General features: G+C 47.3%; 1 protein-coding gene across 17 annotated transcripts in view; it reads right to left on the reverse strand.

The window, feature by feature from the left end:
• Positions 1-12,237, reverse strand: part of FBRSL1 (fibrosin like 1) — a 502,004-nt gene extending 489,767 nt beyond the window's left edge. For all 17 annotated transcript variants that reach the window (XM_066331469.1, XM_066331467.1, XM_066331461.1 and 14 more), the window contains exon 1: positions 11,915-12,237. In XM_066331469.1, coding sequence (XP_066187566.1) covers positions 11,915-12,208 — 294 coding nt within the window. In that variant the 5' untranslated portion in view covers positions 12,209-12,237. The remainder of the gene's footprint in view (positions 1-11,914) is intronic.
• Positions 12,238-18,457: the final 6,220 nt, after the last annotated feature.

The following is an 18,457-nucleotide window of genomic DNA, read 5'->3' on the forward strand; positions in this document are numbered from 1 at the left end:
AGACACAAAGCCAGGTGGTTTTTTTTAGCCCCCCCCCCCCCATGTTTTCTCACTTCCAGAAGCACACCAGTTCAAGTGCACTGCTGGGAGCTGTAACTCTCACCACAGAACACAGATTCCCTTGGTGGGAAGGGACCTCCACTCTCTCCCCACTTTCTGCTCCCTCACGTTAAAATACCAGCTTGCAACATGATTAATCTCCTCCTAACTCAAATTAAGTACAGGAATGCTCCAGTAAAATTGGTAAAAGAAGCTACACTTTGCATTTTCCCCCATGCCTGTATTCTTATTGGCATGCTTTATGCGTCTGGCTTTATGCTTTAGGCACAGACTCATTATTCCTACAGTATTCAGCAGAGACTCAGTGAATAATCACATTTTGCTTATGTTCAGAACATTGTAAAGGTAATACTGGGAAAAAACACCAGTGACTTTATCTGCTAAACATATATAAACAGGGAATGGGAATTTTAACACACACGTGCACAAAAGGAGGAAGATGTAAAAGAACAAGAACTCATTTATTGCCTGAGACAAAAATCTATTCCCCCTCTTCAGTAGCTGTTCCTTTTTGCCCAGGTAAGTGCACTGAACAGTGAAAATTCACCTGCAGGTAACTTGTAGATAACTAGAAATACACAGAAAACAAATCAAGGAGCACCCCAAGGGAAAACAAGCTTTACTTGCCTGCAGGGAACGGCAGAAGCTGCCCCTTTACCAGCCCTGATGCTGACACATGCTCTGCATTACAGCATCTCACCACGCTGCTCAAGACCACCCCAGGTGCTGACCCCATCCCACGCCACAGGAGGACAGCAAACCAAATTAATTTGATTTTGTACTGCCAGCACACAGTACTTAACACAGATAAACACTCACAGTTTACAGTCTGTCCTTTTTAAGGTCAAATTAGCATCTTTTGCAGGTTGTATCAACATTACAAGTACCATCAAACATGCCCCTGTTTGGGCCACACAGCTCCATGCCAAAACTCCACTGAAAACGTGCCATCAGGCGTGGTGTATGATTGCAGACAACATATCAGCAAACAGCTATTTAGTAGCAGTCACAGCTAGCTGACCTTCAGGCAGAAACTCAGTAACCTGATGATGATGACATTCCTGGCCCTGGATTGTCTGCAGCATTTATTTTGGCAGTGGTGAAGAAAATCCACGGATGTATTTTGAGCAGGAAGCGCTGATCAGGAAAGCAGAGCTCTCGCTCCAGCCCAAGAGCCAGGCTTGGACAGCCTCCCCTGGAAACCCACACAAACCTGAGCTACACGGCAATATCACGGGAAATTATATTAATAATCTGACAATCCAGTAGCATGGCTGGCCTCAGAACTGCAGCACAAGAGCTACAGTGTTCAGAGACCAGCAACTTTATAATTATACAACCCTGAGCATCTCCTGGGCAGAGGAGAACCAGGCAACACACTCAAACTCCACACCCCATGCATGTGTTTCTCAGGACACAACACAGCTGAAGGTAAAAAAACAAAGATGCTCTCTCTGGAAACAGCTTGTGTAAACTGTGGGGTTTTTTTTTCCTCCCCTCAAAAAAAGACCAATTTCAAAAATAATTCTGGGGAACTTACCAAGAAAACTGCATATAGCTGTTTGTCTGAGGTACCACCTGGGAGTTTACATTAGTGTACACAGGCCCCCTTACAGCAGTTCCATAACCTCTGGTTTGGAAACAGCCTGCCCTACACCTGCCAAAACACAGGGTCATTTTCTAACCAGGGCAAATGAGCTTGATGTTAACATGGGACTCCTCTATCCAACAGCTGCTAAAAAGAGCATATTTCCTTGCAAAAAACCTTTAAGTTGTATAGACGACTTACTAATGAGCATAGGAACCTTTTCTGATTAAGTCCTGTAAGCACTTTTGCCTGGATGCAGCTAAAATTTCAATTTCCAAGTCACACACTCTGTATGACTTAGTGTCATCCAGCGATGCGGAAGAAAAGTCACGTATGAGTATGCAAGAGCTGTGTGAAATCCAGTTACAGACCCTGTGCAGCCCAGAGGCTCCCACCTGTGTTCCATTACCCCTCTTCCCAACACAAACAGCGCCTGTATCCGCTCCCTGCACGGGTTACACCCACCCTGAGGCTGCAGCCACCTCCAGAGCCACGGACAGGAGCTGGGACACAGCTCAGCTCCACGCTGCCAGCCACAACCTGCAGGGACAGGCTGAGAACAAACCCCCAGCCGCTCCCCTCACTGCCAAACCCATCCCAGGGGCTGCCCAGGGAGTGGGAACAGGGCTCCAAGGGAGTTATCAGTTTGTCTGATGTAATCAACAACACTGCCATGTGCACGCTGACACGAATGTACAGATCTCTGTGGAGCTTGATGGATGAGCTGATGGCAGGCAAGTTATAAAATCCATCTGGTTGGAAAACCATTGTCATTTTCAGCTAAAAATCGCAGCAGCAAACTCGTATCACAACTTTGTACTATTCAGTGCCAAACTAGAATACCAGAGTAAGTGGTGGTGTTCTTTCCTGGGGAGATCTTGCAAAACATTCAGTAACTCAACACTCTTAGCAGTATGACAGGGTTGGGTTTTTTTTTAATGCACCAAGTGCTTAATTAAGCCTGAGAAAAAAATGGAAGGTGGTTTTTGCCTATCTTGCAACAAAGCCTCTCTTGAGATGTGTCTGTTCTGCATCAGGAGGGTTTCCTAGTAAATGCATGAACGAGTGCTGCTATGAGAAGCAAGACTGTAAATCCAGAGCATCAGGAAGGACTGATGAAGCTTAGGGGAACTTAAGGAGCCCAGAGTCAAGGCCTGTATTTTAGCTCTGAGAGGAGAACCAGAGCTCAGGAAAATCTCAGGCTGCGTTTGCACCATCAGCAGTGCCCAGAGCAGGGCACAGCACTGCTCAGGACGTGCCACAAGAAAGGCTCTCACACACCTGCTGTGGGGCAGAGGTGAAACATCTCCCTGGGGGTTTGCACAAGGAGATTTTGACATCAGAGGCACTCCCAGCACCTCCTGCACAAACACACCACCACGTCAGGCTGGAGACGGTTCCGTCACGTCACGGGGCTGACAGGAGTTTCCCCGAGTGGCACATCCAGCTCCCACCCCAGCAATGGCACAGCCAGGGTGACACAGGCAGTGATGAAAGGACTTGCCCAGAGCTCGGAGAGAGGAAACTTGTGGCGGAGTCAGAGAGAAAACCTCGTTATCTCAGCTTCCGGACCCCTCTGCTTAACCGCCAGACCACAAAACACTTTTATTGTAGGATAACATTTCAACAAATAGCTATTTTCTCTTAGCACAGAACCCACCATGCAGTTTTACTTTTAAAAAATCCATTTTTACTCCAACTCTGTAGGACTCCAAGCCAGCCCTGTGACTCGGCATAAACAATTTCTCCCTCCTTTGCATGCCCCAGTTTTATTAAGTAATCCCCATAAAAGCAATTACTGAGCTTTGGACTGAAAAATAACTAGGAAAAAAAAAAAAAAAAGAGACAGCAAATTCTGCATATCTTCATTTGCATACGGATTCCCTCCCTCCCCCTTTCTAAGGCTTTTGCCATGAGGTCTTTTATGTCTCTTTCAATAATCATATAATTATATGATTCCTAAAGTACACGCTGGCAACACTTCAGGGGATTTTAGTCATTACAGGTGACAAGACTTTTCTCTCATGTCTAATGCTCGCTAGGATTTCCTTCCACTTCGTTCACAGATAAGATGAAGAACCAAGTGACACCCAAAACACTCTCGCAGACAGATTTTGGGAGAACCAGCCCTTTTCCTTCCCCATTACAGATGCAAGGAAATGGACAGAACTGAACTGGAATGAACTTCAACTGGAATGAAGCACTTTTTCAATTAAGCAGCCCATCATTTTTCCCAGGCACCACATCCAACTACTTTAATGGCTTTCACATTTTTTCTTTAATTTTACAATCTGAAAGAAATGCCAAGGTTCCATCAAGGACTGAGAATGCCATAATTCCATTTCTTCCAATGGCTGCAAGTTATTAACAAGATGTCAAAACATCATAATTATTTTATATCAAGTTTGACTGATTCCATAAACATCTCTTTGCTGCACACCATCCAGAGTCTCACTCCCCCTGAGTGCAGGTATGTGCTCAGGCTAAATGGAGTTAAGAGGCTGCACATCCTCTTTCACAGAGAGACATTTAAGAGCCACCAAAACATCAGCAGCAATAATGCATTTTATTACCTGATGCACTTGATGTCATTGCAAGCATAGAGACATTGCTTTCCTTGAAACTCTTAGGGGATTTTCGCTCCTCTCTACAAATAAAAGCTCCCAGGAAAGAAGCTGCAGCTTCACTAAGGAACAGGAGGGGTTGAAGGAATGAGCCTGGTGTCCTTCAGCAGCCAGCAGCTCTGAATTACCATTTGTTTCTCAGCTTGGGCTGCATGCTTCCTCCTAACTTGAGCATCTCGTCACTAAGTACAGGTTAAGTCAGGGACATCCTAGCATCAGCGTGAATCAATCTGTATTTAAAATTATGGGGAAGGGGGCGGGGAAAGCAAAACACCAAACAATTACTGTCTTATTTTTATGAAGCTAGAAAGAACATCTGTTGAAGGGCAAGGTGGCACGATGATATCAAACCACAAACACAACTGCATCATGCATATGTATTTTCTGAATTCCCCCCTACGACAACCTGTGCAGAGGAGAGAGCTGTGGGCAGAGGAGAGGAGCCCAAGCGCAGCTCCTTGCCCTGCCGACCGTGCACGGCAGCCCTCAAAATAGAACATTTAACTTCAAATTGCCACGTTTGTGTGGCACTATAGATAGCCAGCACAAGATTAGAAAAGCTTTGCTCTGAGCACAAAGGGAGAGACAGGAATGGTGCCATAAGCCCATGTTTTGCAGCCAGTGGCGCAGGGAAATAATTTTGATCCCTTCAATCCCCTTATCCATGCCAACCACTGACCTTGCAGATGCAACTTTTGTTCAAGTTCAGTCCCTTTTTGGCTCGAAGCAAGGCAGAGCTACAAAGGAAACACTCTCCATTCATCCTGGATCATCCAAGCGCTGTGCACACAGCAGCCCCCGTGCTCCTGTTAGCCAGGTAATTCTGCACTTCGCATCCAGTCACTTGGTACACAATAATTAAACTGCAAAGGGTGACACTCACCTCTCTGCCTGTCTCTGGGGCTCGACACTGCTGGCCTGGCTGGTGCAGGAGGGAGCCCCACAGCCGGTGCAGTTCATACCTGCCCAGCTTTCACAACTCCTGCACCAGAGGAACTGGACCGACAACTACGCACAGGTCGGGTTTGCCCGGGCGGCTCGGGAGCTGGTTAACCCTCGCCTCCATCTTAGCTTCTGGATGAAGAACCTAAAGGCTGATTCTCCTCTCAGTATCAGAGCAGTATTCTCAATAGTTCATCCGTTTTGAAAAAGAGATTATTTCTCAAGGAGATGGACCAGGGCTGGTAACACTGCTCCAACTCTTTTCTCCCTGAAGAGCATGGCTGGAACAGTCACAGCCCCCGTTGTGCTGAACAAGGTAGAGCCAGGAGATATTTAAACAGAAAGAGCCACTTCACCTATATAAAACTCCTTTATACATTTACCATGATAAACTGGAGGCATTAAAGTGCAGTGAATTGGAAATTGTTCTCACTTAGAGCTGGCTGTTCACCTACAACCGATACCAAGATGCACACCCTATGCACTGTATTTCAAATCTTTATTAAAAAAAGGACAACAAACTGCATCAAGCAGGAAACAGCAATTCTGTTCTGCTGATACTGCTCTCTCTCAAGTACTCACTGCAGCACCACAAACTACACAATATTTCCACAACCTGCACCACCAGGGTAAAGCCCAGACACTGGAGAAGCTGAAGCAATAAGCAAATTTTGACAACGCTCCACCCAGACAAAGTGCACACAAGTCTGGGATCTGTGTGCATGCAAAGCCTGGCACAGGAGAGCAGCCTGCTGAGCCTGTGCACAAAGAATTTCACACCTCACTCGAAAAAAGCAGGGAAGTGAAAGGGGAAAAAAAACCAAACCACCCCAAAACCTTTCTATCAATGTATCTCCAGCCACAGTACTGCATCTCTGTACTGAAATGATTTTTTTTCACAAGTGCAGATACATGACCAGCAGCCATTCTGCAGAGCAAGCAGGGATCTACCAAAGAAACAAGAAACACCAGGCTGATCTCATCCTACCCAGCTCCCTTCTTCACTGCTATTTTCCCAGAAAGTAACATTGTGACAGTCAGTCTCATTCTCAGAAATAACTGAGATAAACGATAAAAAGTGCATCTTCTTAGCATACTGAGAGGACACTGAAGTTTTCAGCTCTTACTAGGCATGAAGTCAAAGGCACTACTGCAAGTAAACATTTATTACCTGAGACAAGTGGAACACTAATTCTATTATATCCCTTTTATTACAAAAGAAATCTTCCCTGTGCAATATAGAGTGCCTTATTTTTTTAATATTACAGATTTTTATTAACTTTAAAACTGAATATATCTTCTGAAATTCTCTGTGATGGCTGGGCTACTTGACATTTCAGCAAACTTCACCTCATGTTTTGCCCCAGGTTTCAGAGGGCTCAAGAAAGCCTGAGCAGTTATACTATGGGAAACCACTTTGGAAAAATTGGTAGGATATTAAGAGGTCTTTCAAAACACCCAGACAGACAGAATCAAGTGCAATTTGAGTTAAAAACGAAACCTCAGGTAGGGATGAGGGCGACCCCTGAGCTTGGCTGGGATTACCAAGCAATTTCCTCCCTCCAACATCCCTGCAGCCACTTAATGTGCACGGAAGGTGCCCTGACCCTGGCTGCAGGGATGGCCCCAGGCAGGGGCTGCACTTGCCATGCACCCCATCACTCTTTTAATCCTGGCAGGTTGCACTGATGAAGCAGAGGATTCCCCACCCAGCAGAAGAGCTGGATCCTTCCCCACCACAGCCCACCACTCCAGCACAGTTTGCAGGGAACTTGCTCCCCTCCATTCCTTGCCCAGCTGAGCAGACACCTCAGGCTTTCCAGAGCTCTCCTCCCCCTCTTTAATCACCTCTGATTCTCAACAACAACAAAGATACCTTCAGTACTTTCCTCAGACAAGATAAAAAAAAAAAAAAATCAACAGCTAGAAGAACAAATCAATGGAGACTAGCAAGCCTTCAGAAAAACCAAAAGGCATTTAGAGCCTTTAGAGCATCAGCCAGAAAATCATTAGCTTTCCTGGGGTTAAAAGCACATTTTAAGAGGCATAACTGGCCATCAGAAATGCTAGATTGATACACCATCACTTGACAATTAGGTAGAAGGAAAAAAATACTCAAATATCTAGAAAATTGTTTTAAAACATAAGCTACCTATGGAAAAATCTAAGTAGACATGGAGAGAGATGGTGACAAATCAGAAGTTACATCACTTGGTCAGTGGAGCTAGCACAAAACCTTTGGAACAGGAAGCTGCAGTTAAATACACTGGTTTTCTTATCAATGAGAGATCAGAGCAACAGTAACAGGACAGTGCACAGCACACATGTGAAAACGGCCTTATCAAGATGACAGCTGGAGAACTTATGGATTTTGTCCAGGAGTCTACTAGGAGCAATAGGCTTTCTAAAACTCTGCTACACTGAAGCACGAAGAGCAGAGGAGGGACAGCGAGGCAGCAGTGCCAGACTCTGGTACAAACAGCCAGAGTGGGTAAAGCATTCATCTCCTTGGGGCACAGCTGGGCCCCAGCTCAGCTTGTAAGGGCAGCATCGCCAACACCACGTGCACCGAGTCAAGGTCTGCCCCTTTTCAGCTCGGGGATCCGCTTCCACACAACACATCACACACATCTGAGCACGGATTCTCCACAGGATTCTATAAACAGGTTAAACATTCCTCAAAAAAACCCATACGCTTAGACACACATCACTCAAAAAAGCTGAAATTCCCATTCAGAGCTCCAAAGCTTTGCTGGAATCTGTAAAAATGATAAACAACAGCCAAGAAGAAAACACAACCCCTTGTCTTTTCAACTACTTTGGGAGAACAATTGCTCTCAAAGATCGCATTCATTAACATTCTGATGAAGTTCCCTTTTAGCGCTGTTTTTCATACTTGAAAGGAACAGCTATGATCAGAGAGAGCCCTCAACTACCGACTCCCTCATTTAGATTCTCTCGCTCTGATTCACCAATCACCTTCAAGAATAATTAGCAGCTTCATCTGAACGTAATGAATATACACACATGCTCACATCCATACCATTCATTTCGGAAGGCGGGGAGAAATCCCCCTTTCCTCAGCCCCGTCAGCGTTCCTGACCCTGGCACAGCAGCCATCTCCTGGGCAGTGCCAACACCTGACCGTCCCACTGACCACCCGGAGCCAAGAGCTCTGAGCAAATGACATTTCCAGGTCAAGTCCAAAGTCGTGGTGAGTGGCTGGGTACCAAAAAACCCCAAGCAAAACACCACGACACACATACACACACATCAGCCGTAACCTGCGTGAAACCTGAGCGGGATTTCTACAGGAAGATCCAGGGGAAGGAAGAGAAAGAAGTTTTAACTTCTCATACACAGAAAGAGGCTGCTGCTTGCCTGTCTGCGGGGCTTTTTGTTTTCCTTTTTTACTTAATTTAAAATATATATACATATAACCAACTTGGTCTTTATTTGGAAGGTGGTAGGATAGGAGATACATAAGTCAAGTCACAAGTATAGCCAAACGAGACACATGACTTTCAGATGACAACTGCCAAAGGAGACATTGCCACACGAGTTAAAAGCCAAAATGCTTGAAATTCACACCAGAGAGCTAAAGGAGACCTCAAAGCCATGCCTCAGTATTAATCTTAACTGCTCATACTCCCAAGTCAACACAAAGGAAGAACACATATATTTCTTCTAGAAAGCACCCTTTATTTACAGGAACACCAGCGGTGAGATTTTGCTTCAGGGGGGAAGGGGAATTCACAATATGGTCAGATACAAAGAAAAACAAACCAAAAACCACCTTACCTCTCCCGAACGATTCTACCATTAAGTTCTACCCAAACAGTGAGAAATTTCATTTCCAAGGGGAAACCCAAGGCTTAGTTAGTCTATTAAACATAACCAGAGATCATTGTAACATCAAGAAACAAAACAACCCAGAACACCAAAATGAACTACCACGTATGTGACAAAAGCTCCCTTTAGGATTAAAAAATTAAATAAAATACTTTCTTAGTTCAGTACTCTCCCTAAGCCATGTACTCACTTCTACACTTTCTTCCCCCTTGTGAGCATAGAAGGCTTCAACTCTTATTTATTTTTTTAAAAGCATTGCAGCAGATTTTAAATCCTCATAAAAAAACCAATGTACACCAAAATACAGATTTCCTCCAAAGCAGAAGAAAACCACCTGTTGCAGTCAAGTTCACCAGAGAACGCAGCTCCACACCACACAAAATGACCTTGCCATTTCATCATTTACATGGGCATACACTGCTTTAAAGTACTTTTGCCTTAACCATCCCTTTCCCTTGCTTCTATATCACATCTGCCAGACATCGCCCATGGTCCCAGGCAGTGCCGCAGTGAAAAATCCACACAATGCAGAGTACTTTCTTCTTTCTAGTTTTACAGGAACTTAGGAAATGCACACCATCATTATGTCCAAGAACACAACCTGGAACATAACACAACTGGTTGGTGAATTCTGCTCACACTTTTCCCTGTGAGGTGTCAACCACGATGGTTGCAGAGGGGCACACGAGCTGTTTTCTAACATGTTGGTAAATACAGTATAAATCAGGTCATTTCAGGTGGTGTTCTCCTACACGTTGGTAAATATAGTAGAAATCAGTTAATTTAAGGAAAGCATTCTAGTACATGTTGGTAAATATCGTAGAAATAGGTTAATTTCAGGTGGTACTGAAGTTTTTTGCAAGAATTTAAAAGTGGATCATCTTGGGTTGTTTGGTTTTTTTTTTTTTCTTTTGAAAGAAAACCTAGAAGTGCTTCCACAAACTGAAGTACCTTGGGGTGGCAGATATTTAAGGTCACTTTCTAACCTTGTGTACCTTATTATCAAGGTTTGGGTGATTCAATAACAAGGCTCACCCCACGTGAAAAGCCCAGAGTTTTCCCCGTCAGCCTGGAGGGACTGCACTATCATTTGAATTCTATTTCCTGATAATGTGCTCATCACGGTAGAAAATTTCTGCAGGAAGATGAATTTTACCTTCTTCCCTGACAGCTCAGTAGAGACTCAGGGGTTTAATTGGACCTATCTGCTGATGCATATTTGACTAAGAGCATGCCCAAAAAAAAAAAAAAAAAAAAAAAAAAAAAAAGGTTATACAGACAGGTCTAGGGCTTGGTTTAGAGGCACATGAATGCAGATTGCTCGCTCATTATCAGTTCTGCATACACAAAGTAGTTGGCTTTCCTGTTAGGACAGCACCCCACAAATGACACCGCAAAGAGCCAAAGAACAGCCATCACCCAGCGAACACAAACCTTCTTCCCTCTCCAGCACCTGCACACCCAGAGGTGCCCAGGGCCCACTGGGCTCAATGTCCCTGCTGAGCAGAAGCCCTGGCTCCCCCAGCAAGGGTCCTGACACCAGGACAGGTGGCCAAGGCCACCGCTGACACCTCCACGGGCACACAGGGACCGTCCCCGGGACTCTGAGGAGCTGGTCCTACAGCCAAAAACTCCCAACAAGCAGGGTGCCACCAGAGGCCTGCCTGGCACGAGGGGTGGGCTGGGGAGCAGCAAAGCCCATGAACAAAATGGGACCTCTCAGTCTGAGCCAAAGACATCAAAGATCCCAGGGCTAATCAGAGTGTTCATCAGCCCGCGCAGAACTCTTCACTGCTCTGACACAGGTTAACAGATACGCAAGTGGCAGGAAATCCAAAGTAGAGAGAGCACCCAAAACTTTGCCCATGTTTCCATCATGGTGCATCAAAAAAAGTGGGTAAAAGCACCAGGATTGCTCATATTTACTGGGAATTCAAGTTATTACACCCAACAAGCAACTTCTGAGGTGCTTCCTCTGCACAACTCACTTCTTCCCCTCGTACACAAAACCAAAATCAAAAGCCAAAGTCATAGTTTGTCAATGCCCCTCTGAAAATATTAAATTTCCTGCTCTGCTTAACTTAGCTCAGACAAGGCAGGCAGTATTTGCTCAGCAAATATTGTTTGTAATAAGTTAGACAAGCAATATTTTTTGCCAGCCTATTAACACCAGAAAAATATGTACAGTCAACAAGAGATGAAGAATTTGTTCAATTACTTCAAAAATGGGAATTACCACCGAGGGATTATTATCCATTTAAACATCTCTTTTCCACAAAATGTCAAACACTAGCCATTTGCTAACAATCTCCGGAGACAGATAAAGTAACATTTTGGCAATGCAAACACAAACTCCCGAGCTGGAGGAAGGGGGGAAGCGGGAGGAAGGAGGGCGAGAGGGGGGAAGCTCCACCATTCACAACAATGCCCGGACCATCCCAACACGCCGGGAATATTTTGCAGCCAATTAAAACCCCAAACAAACATTTGACTCGCCCGAAGCGATGGCGAAGAGCGGCCAGAGCCGGGCAGAGGAGGAGGGAAGGAGCACGGAGGAGAGGGGGGAGCGAGTTGCCAGCGGAGCCGCGATCACCGGGGCTGGCCCGGCACCCTCCTGACCGCAGCCCCGGGATCCCCCCGGGCTGACACCACGATTAATGCACGTTAATTGCTATTTGCAAAATTCAGCAGCCTGAAAGCGCCGCGCTTCCTTTCTCAAACCCTTTTTTTTTTTTTTTTTTTTGCCTTTCCTTTTCCCTTCCAACCACCCCCCCAAGCACCACCACCACCCCTGCCCGCCGCCCCAGCCGCCTCCCCGCGGGAGGGCAGAGCCCCTCGGCGCTCTCACCTCCAGCGCTTCCAGGGTGTTGAAGCTGGCGATGGCGAAGCCATCGATCAGGTCCTCTTCCTGGGAGCTGGACTCGCGGCGGCGGCGGCGCGGGGGCCGAGCGGCGCGGGCGGCGGGCGGCGGGCCCCGCGGGGCGGTGCAGTTCTGGCCGCCGTTCTCCTTGCCGGGGCTCGGCTCCTTCTCGGAGCCCGACGACGGGCTCTGGTTCCGCGGGTCGCGGGCCGCCGCCTCCCGCCGCCGCACGCGGTCCCGCTGCGACCTCGACCTCCGGCTCTGCCGGATTTTCCCATCCATCGCCGAAGAAGAAGCGAGTTAAAAAAAATTTAAAAATAATAGTAATAATAATAATTAAAAAAAAATTTAAAAAATGAATAGGAGAAGGCCAGGCGCGAGGGGGGGGGGGGGGGCGGGTGGGAGTGGGGGGGGCGCGGGGGGAGAGAAAAGTCGCCCCCCTCCAACTCACCGCTTCCCCTCTCCAAACCCCGGAGCCCTTCAAAAATAATAATAATAATTAAAAAAAATCAGCAACAACAACAAAAAAAATCCTGCTGTTCAGAGCCTCGGATCCAGGGCGATGATAATCCACAGAGCAAGGCTGGGTGGCGGTGGCGGTGGGGCGAGCGGCACACACACACAAAAAATATTAAATCCACGGAATGACCTTGACAAATTTCCACCCCCCGCCTCCCCCCACCCCCCAAAAAAAGCAACGACGGGAAGAGGAGGGGAGGAAAAAAAAAAAAAAAAAAAAAAAAAAAAAAGAGAAGGGGGGGAAGATTTATCTGGATCAGGACGAGGACACCTCGGATTCACTCGGCGCGGAGGAGAGAGGCAGATCCAGGAGGCTCGACCCAGCTCGGGATAATCCAGGCGCGGCGCCCCCTCCCCGGGGGCAGCGCCGCTCCGGGGCCCCGCTCCGGCCGCCGCGCACCGCCGGGGGGGCCGCCGCCGCCGCCGCGCTCGCCGCCCAACTTTCTTGCCGCGGAACGAGCGAGACAATCCCTGGGCAGCCCCCGCCGCCGCCCGCCGCCGCCGCCGCCCGCCGCCGCCGACCCCTCCTCGCCGGGCGCCGCCGGCGGCTCGCAGCCCCCCGCCGGCGCGGCGCGGCGCCCCCGCCGCCGCCGCCCGCTGCCGGATGGCGCTCGCCCGCCCGCCCCAGCCCGGCCGCCCGCGGCGCGGCGCAGCCCCGGCCCCCAGAAGCCGCTCAGTCGGCGCTGCCCGGATGCCGCCCCATTCTCCCCGAGCTGGGACGCGGCGCTAGCACCGCCCGGCCGGCCGCGCATGAGCAGGGCTGCCAGCTGCGCGTCATTCCCCGGCGCAGGCCCGGCCGTGCCCCCGGCCCCCCCCCTTCCTCCTCCTCCTTCCCGCCCCGCCGCCGCCTCGCCTCCCCTCAGCGCGGGCCGGGGGCGCCGGCGCCCGCCGCGGCCCCCGCGGAAAGTTTCCCCCGGGCCGGCCCCGGCCCCGCGGCCGCCCTGCCCCGGGACAGGGGACGGAGGGCAGCCGGGGACGGGGGACGAGCCGCGGGAGCGGGGGGTGAGCTGCGGGATGGGCTGGAGGTCAAGCGATGAGCCCAGGGGCCGGGAGGGAGCTGGGGGTCGGAGGGTGAGCCAGGGACAGGGAACGAGCTACGGGATGAGTTGAGGATTAAACGCTGAACCGAGGGTCAGGCTGAGGGGTCGCTTGGGGGTTCAGGATAACTTGGGGAGCACAGGAAGAGCTGAGAGACGTGGAAAGAGCGGAGGCAGGAGCTGGGTGTCAAGGGACAAGTTAGGAAATGAGCCGGTGGGGCAGGACAGGGGAGCCGGGCAGCCGGAGCTGGACGTGGGACGTGGAGCAGTGCGAGGGTACCGAGGGTTGGGACTCACGGAGGTGGAAGCAGGAGCCCCTGTTCATTAGCTCCTGCTCCCCATCCGTTCATCCTGTTGGGGTGTTTATTCAGGCTATGCAATATGGGAGGGGGCAGTTTCCTTTCCTGATTCCCTGCAATCTCAGGCCCTCTCTTCTCCCCAGGACCACCTGGCCAGAGGCTTGGTCCTCAGGCGTTCCCTTGGTCAGGGACTGGCTTGGTGGCCCGCTGAGCAGCTGTGCAGTGCCCAGTCCCAAGGACAGCGCTGAGGAAGGTGTGCCTGGATCAGGGCTCCTGCACAGGTAGGATAGGCTCCTGCTCCCTATCACAGTGGTAGCAGGACTTAATCCTCCTGTTATCATCTTTTATTGCAGAAAGTCAGATATTGCAGCATGTTGCCGTCACTTCTGGGTACTCCCTTCCTTCTGTGGGGATGGCTTTGCTCCATTGGACTGACTCGGCTTAATTCCTTATTTCTTCAGCTGCTTTCACCTTCCCTGGGGGGTAGCCTTTAGTTCTGGATGTGAGAGACGTTAAAAGATGTGAAATAAAGCCTAAAGAAATCCATTGAGATTCATGTATAAGAGAAAAAAAATCCATTAAGGAAATTCAGAGTTAGTGGGAGCCGTGGAGGTAGGGAAGCCAAAAAAATCTCCTGCAACTTGCTCCCGCTGTGTTCCAGTTCAGTCATCACCAGGGATGGTGGTTTTCTCAGTGGTGTCCCCAGAAGTGGCAGGCTGGCAGCTGAGTGTCTAACACACTCATCAAAACTGTGGGCACTTCAATGCCCATTTTCCCACCATTTTCTTATGTTCCTGAGCTAATTGTAACAACGGAGCAGTCAAAAATTAACCCCCTTCCACCTGGCCCAGACAGGCTCTTTGAGAAGGGTTTCTGGTGTCTGGCAATGGTGTTGCCCTACCTTACTTAGACAAGCACTAAAATAAAGATCATCCTCTTAAAATGTAGCAGAGAAATGTCATTTAAATTTAAGCCATTTAAAACCAAAGGTAGAAATCCCATGTGTAGTGCAAAGCCTCTTAATGCAAATAGTCAGTCATGCATTGCATGCCTCAATCACACTCATGTCGGTGTCATTTGTGTCCTAATAAAATCCTATAATCTTTTGCGTGCCAATTAAAGAAGGAAGATAGCTAAATCTAGCTGCTTCCTTGGGTAATTACAGGCTAGTGGGGAGCCAGACAGTTATCTGCCCTGGGTTTTGCTGGACTGTGGATTTCCAAAGGATATCTCCTCTCCTGTTTCATTAAGTGACTGTACAGTATTTTTTAAAATGTGTAGTATTTGAAAGGCACAACCAAGATCCCAGAGATGGTTGTTAATTAAAGGTCTCGGTTTAGATACACCTAGTTTAACAACGGATTGGGTTTAACAACTGCATTTGCTTCACCAGTATTTCAAGGGACACTTTCTAGAAACAAGAACTTACCCTGAGTTTACTAAGTTCTCTTTACACTAGTGAGTCTGTCCTTTTATTTATAAGGTAATTTCTGTGTTGCTTATAAGTACATCATAAGGGTAAGTCATTAAAAAAGATAAACTAGGGCATTTTTAACAGTTTCTCTTGCTAGGACTCATCTCACTGCTGTTCTCCTATAGGCCTTCCATCATTAATATGCATTTCTAGTTCTCTTTTTTTCATTCATTCCAAATTTGCTGACCAACAAGGACAGTGGAAATTGCCTGTAAAGTTCTTTTCTTTATTTCCTGTCAGCAGGGTCATCAAGATTCTCGTCCCGTGTTTACGTACAGGAGTTTAATGTCACTGGGAACGTAAACCAAAGGTGCCTTCTGGGGAAAGTTGTGAATACCATTATTTTTTTCAATTAACTCCACAAATTCAGCAGCACTGTGATTGCCTATAGTTATTCTCATTTTTGTATATATATTTTTTCTTGTGGAAAGATGCAGCAGAGGGGTCATCCAAAGGAATTAACAAAATCAAACCGTCCACATGGGAAAGGATGCCTCTGCTTGAAACAGCGTCTCTGAATCAATCATGCCTTTCCTTCCACCAAGGCAATTTCGTGTTTTCAATAGAAGGCAGACGTACAGTGGTTTTGTTTCCTCCCAGCATCAAATGGCATTCCACACAATGATATTCATCATGTTATAACTCTAGGTGAATGATAATGGATCAGAGGGAATGAAAACAGATGGATGTTAAAACAGACAATTCCCTGCCACAAACCTGGGAGCCCTCCACTGCTGCCTAGTCCATTCATTCAGTGGATAATTGTATTAGACATTCCAACAATAGAGAGGCCTTCTTCATTAATCCTGAATTTACTGAAAAGAAGCTTTGCAGACTATAGCTCTTTCGGTGCTTAGACAACATCAGGCAAAATTTACCACGGGCTTAAATGTCTAAAACTCAACTGGATGGAAACTAGCACAGAAAATTCTAAAAGCAAGAGAGATGGGCGAGTGAGGACAGGGGATGGGACAACCCAGGCAGGCAGGGGACATGAGTGCCTTTGCAGCAGAGCTGCAGCTCAGGTGATGCCAAGGAAATTTATTGAAAAGCTTTCCTCTGCACCTGGAATGCAGGTGCAGCTGAACTTACCAATATTGGACCTGGGTTTGAGCTGGTTGTCCCTTGCCAGCCCCCAGCTCACCACAGGAGCCAGTGGATGCCAATCCCTGCCATGTGATGGGACACAACCGTTCTGTAACCCTGGTCTGCATCAGGTGACTGGGGCTAAGCAATACAGATCAAGTCTCTTACCAGCTGTCCTGTGAGTCAGACCTTGATTACAATATTGACATTAACATTTTAATCACATGCATGCTGCTGCGGATTTTAATGACAAACTTGCTATGCCTTTGCCTTTTGAGGATCAGAAATTAGACCCTCATTCATAGCTGGAATGAGTGTGGCATCAGAGCAGCAGCAACCACAGCAGTAAACATGGCATTGCTCTCACCCCTGGACATTAACCTTGCTGGCACTGAGCACCTCGCTGGAGCAGGGACTTTGTTCTCAATTACTCTGTTCCTGTGTCTGGGGCAGTACTGGAAGTTATGAAGAAGGAGAAAGGCGGTGCTTTTGTGTTCTCTGCAGCCTGAGGCAATGTGAAAATCCACCCAGTCCCTGTGTAACTATCATTTTCGATTCCCAGGTACTTTAATCAGGGCAGAGTAATCCAGAGACATTTCCTTCATCCAGTGCAGGTGGAAGCAGGGTTGCTCCCATACTTTTTCTGCCCAGTGACTTCAATGCAAATGAGAATCTTGCCCCAAATCTGTGTTGTTCCTCTCACCCCAAACATGCTCCACAATCTGTTGCAAAATGCTGCAAGCTGAGTCTACGAGGCTTGGCTTTGTTAAAGACTGTCATGTCCAAGGTGGAAGGACAAGCAAAAGGTCACAATAAATAAACTGAATACAAAATTGCTTAAGGCAATAAAAGGAGACCACAGACTTTCATTACAGCTCTGACATGCACCAGGAGACACTTCAGGATGTTAAATAAGCTGGGGTTTGTGTCAATGGGTTTAGTTGTTTTCTGTTGTTTCTTTGCCTGCTACAATACTTTGCCAAAGCAATCAGGCCTTAACTGCTTGGTATCCCTTTCACAAACATGGGCTGCCTTTATCACTTGCTTCATCATGGTCATTTGCACTGAAAATGCATAATCACTGTCAGAGTACAAAGAATCATTACGAATAATTAGTTACTTCCAATATGGCAAGTCAGTCTCATAAATCTTGAATATTTGGCTTTGGTTTTGGAAAGAGATTCCTTAATGGCTACACTTGTGAGACTCTGTTAATTGATATAAAATTGTATTCAAAATTAAATTTGTTTTAACAGATCTAAATCACCCCAATAAATCAGCTTCATCCTATCTGCTCTAAGAGTTCAAGTGCACTTTTTTTTTTTTTTTTTTTTTTTTTTTTTTTTTGCCTTTGGGAGAAACCATGAGCTTGCAATCAATGCTCAGAGAGCTGGATCTGACCCTCCTCTCATTGACTAATTGCTTCCATATGCTGACATGGGGTGATTTTTGCTGGTCTGAGGAGTCATAAAGGAGGGGGTGGAAGGTGCAGCCCCTCTGCCCAGCCCAGCAGCTCTGGGGCACTCAGCTTTCCTGCCAGGCAGGTGTGTGGAGAGCAGGGGCTTCTGTCCCATTTTACCTCACAGCCAGGGTGGGAGGAATTGCCTGTCTCTGTTCTGAGTGGGCAAAGGAGAGGGAATTTTAATAAGAAAGAAGGAGTTCAAGTCTATCTGTAATAGTCAGATATTGAGGATTTATGCTATTATAGGTAATCGCAGTGTGAATGGTGGTTCTTATGATGCTTTTTTTCCTTCTTCAGAGAAACTGTCTTTTTCATCTGATATCATGGGTGCGAGGTGAGAGTTAATAACAATAGCTTAATTTTACTTGACTGTATAGACTCTATTTAGCTCCTGAAATTGTTTCAGGACAGGATGTTATTATCTTTATCCTTGCTTTAAACCACAGAAATGGAGCTCGAGAGACAAAAGCCCAGTGTTCCTCTCCTGTAATGTCTTTAGTAGGCTGTATTCCTCACCTAAGCAGCAGGGAGCCCAAACTCTTCCTATGATGCTGTGTGGTAAAAATCCATCAGAAGAATTCCTCATTTGCATCCTGCCTGTTAATAATCCTTAAATATCTCTTCAAGTTTTATTTTTTTTTCTCCTCCTCTAGA

The sequence above is a fragment of the Sylvia atricapilla genome, chromosome 17, assembly GCF_009819655.1.
Source record: "Sylvia atricapilla isolate bSylAtr1 chromosome 17, bSylAtr1.pri, whole genome shotgun sequence".
Classification (NCBI taxonomy): domain Eukaryota; kingdom Metazoa; phylum Chordata; class Aves; order Passeriformes; family Sylviidae; genus Sylvia; species Sylvia atricapilla.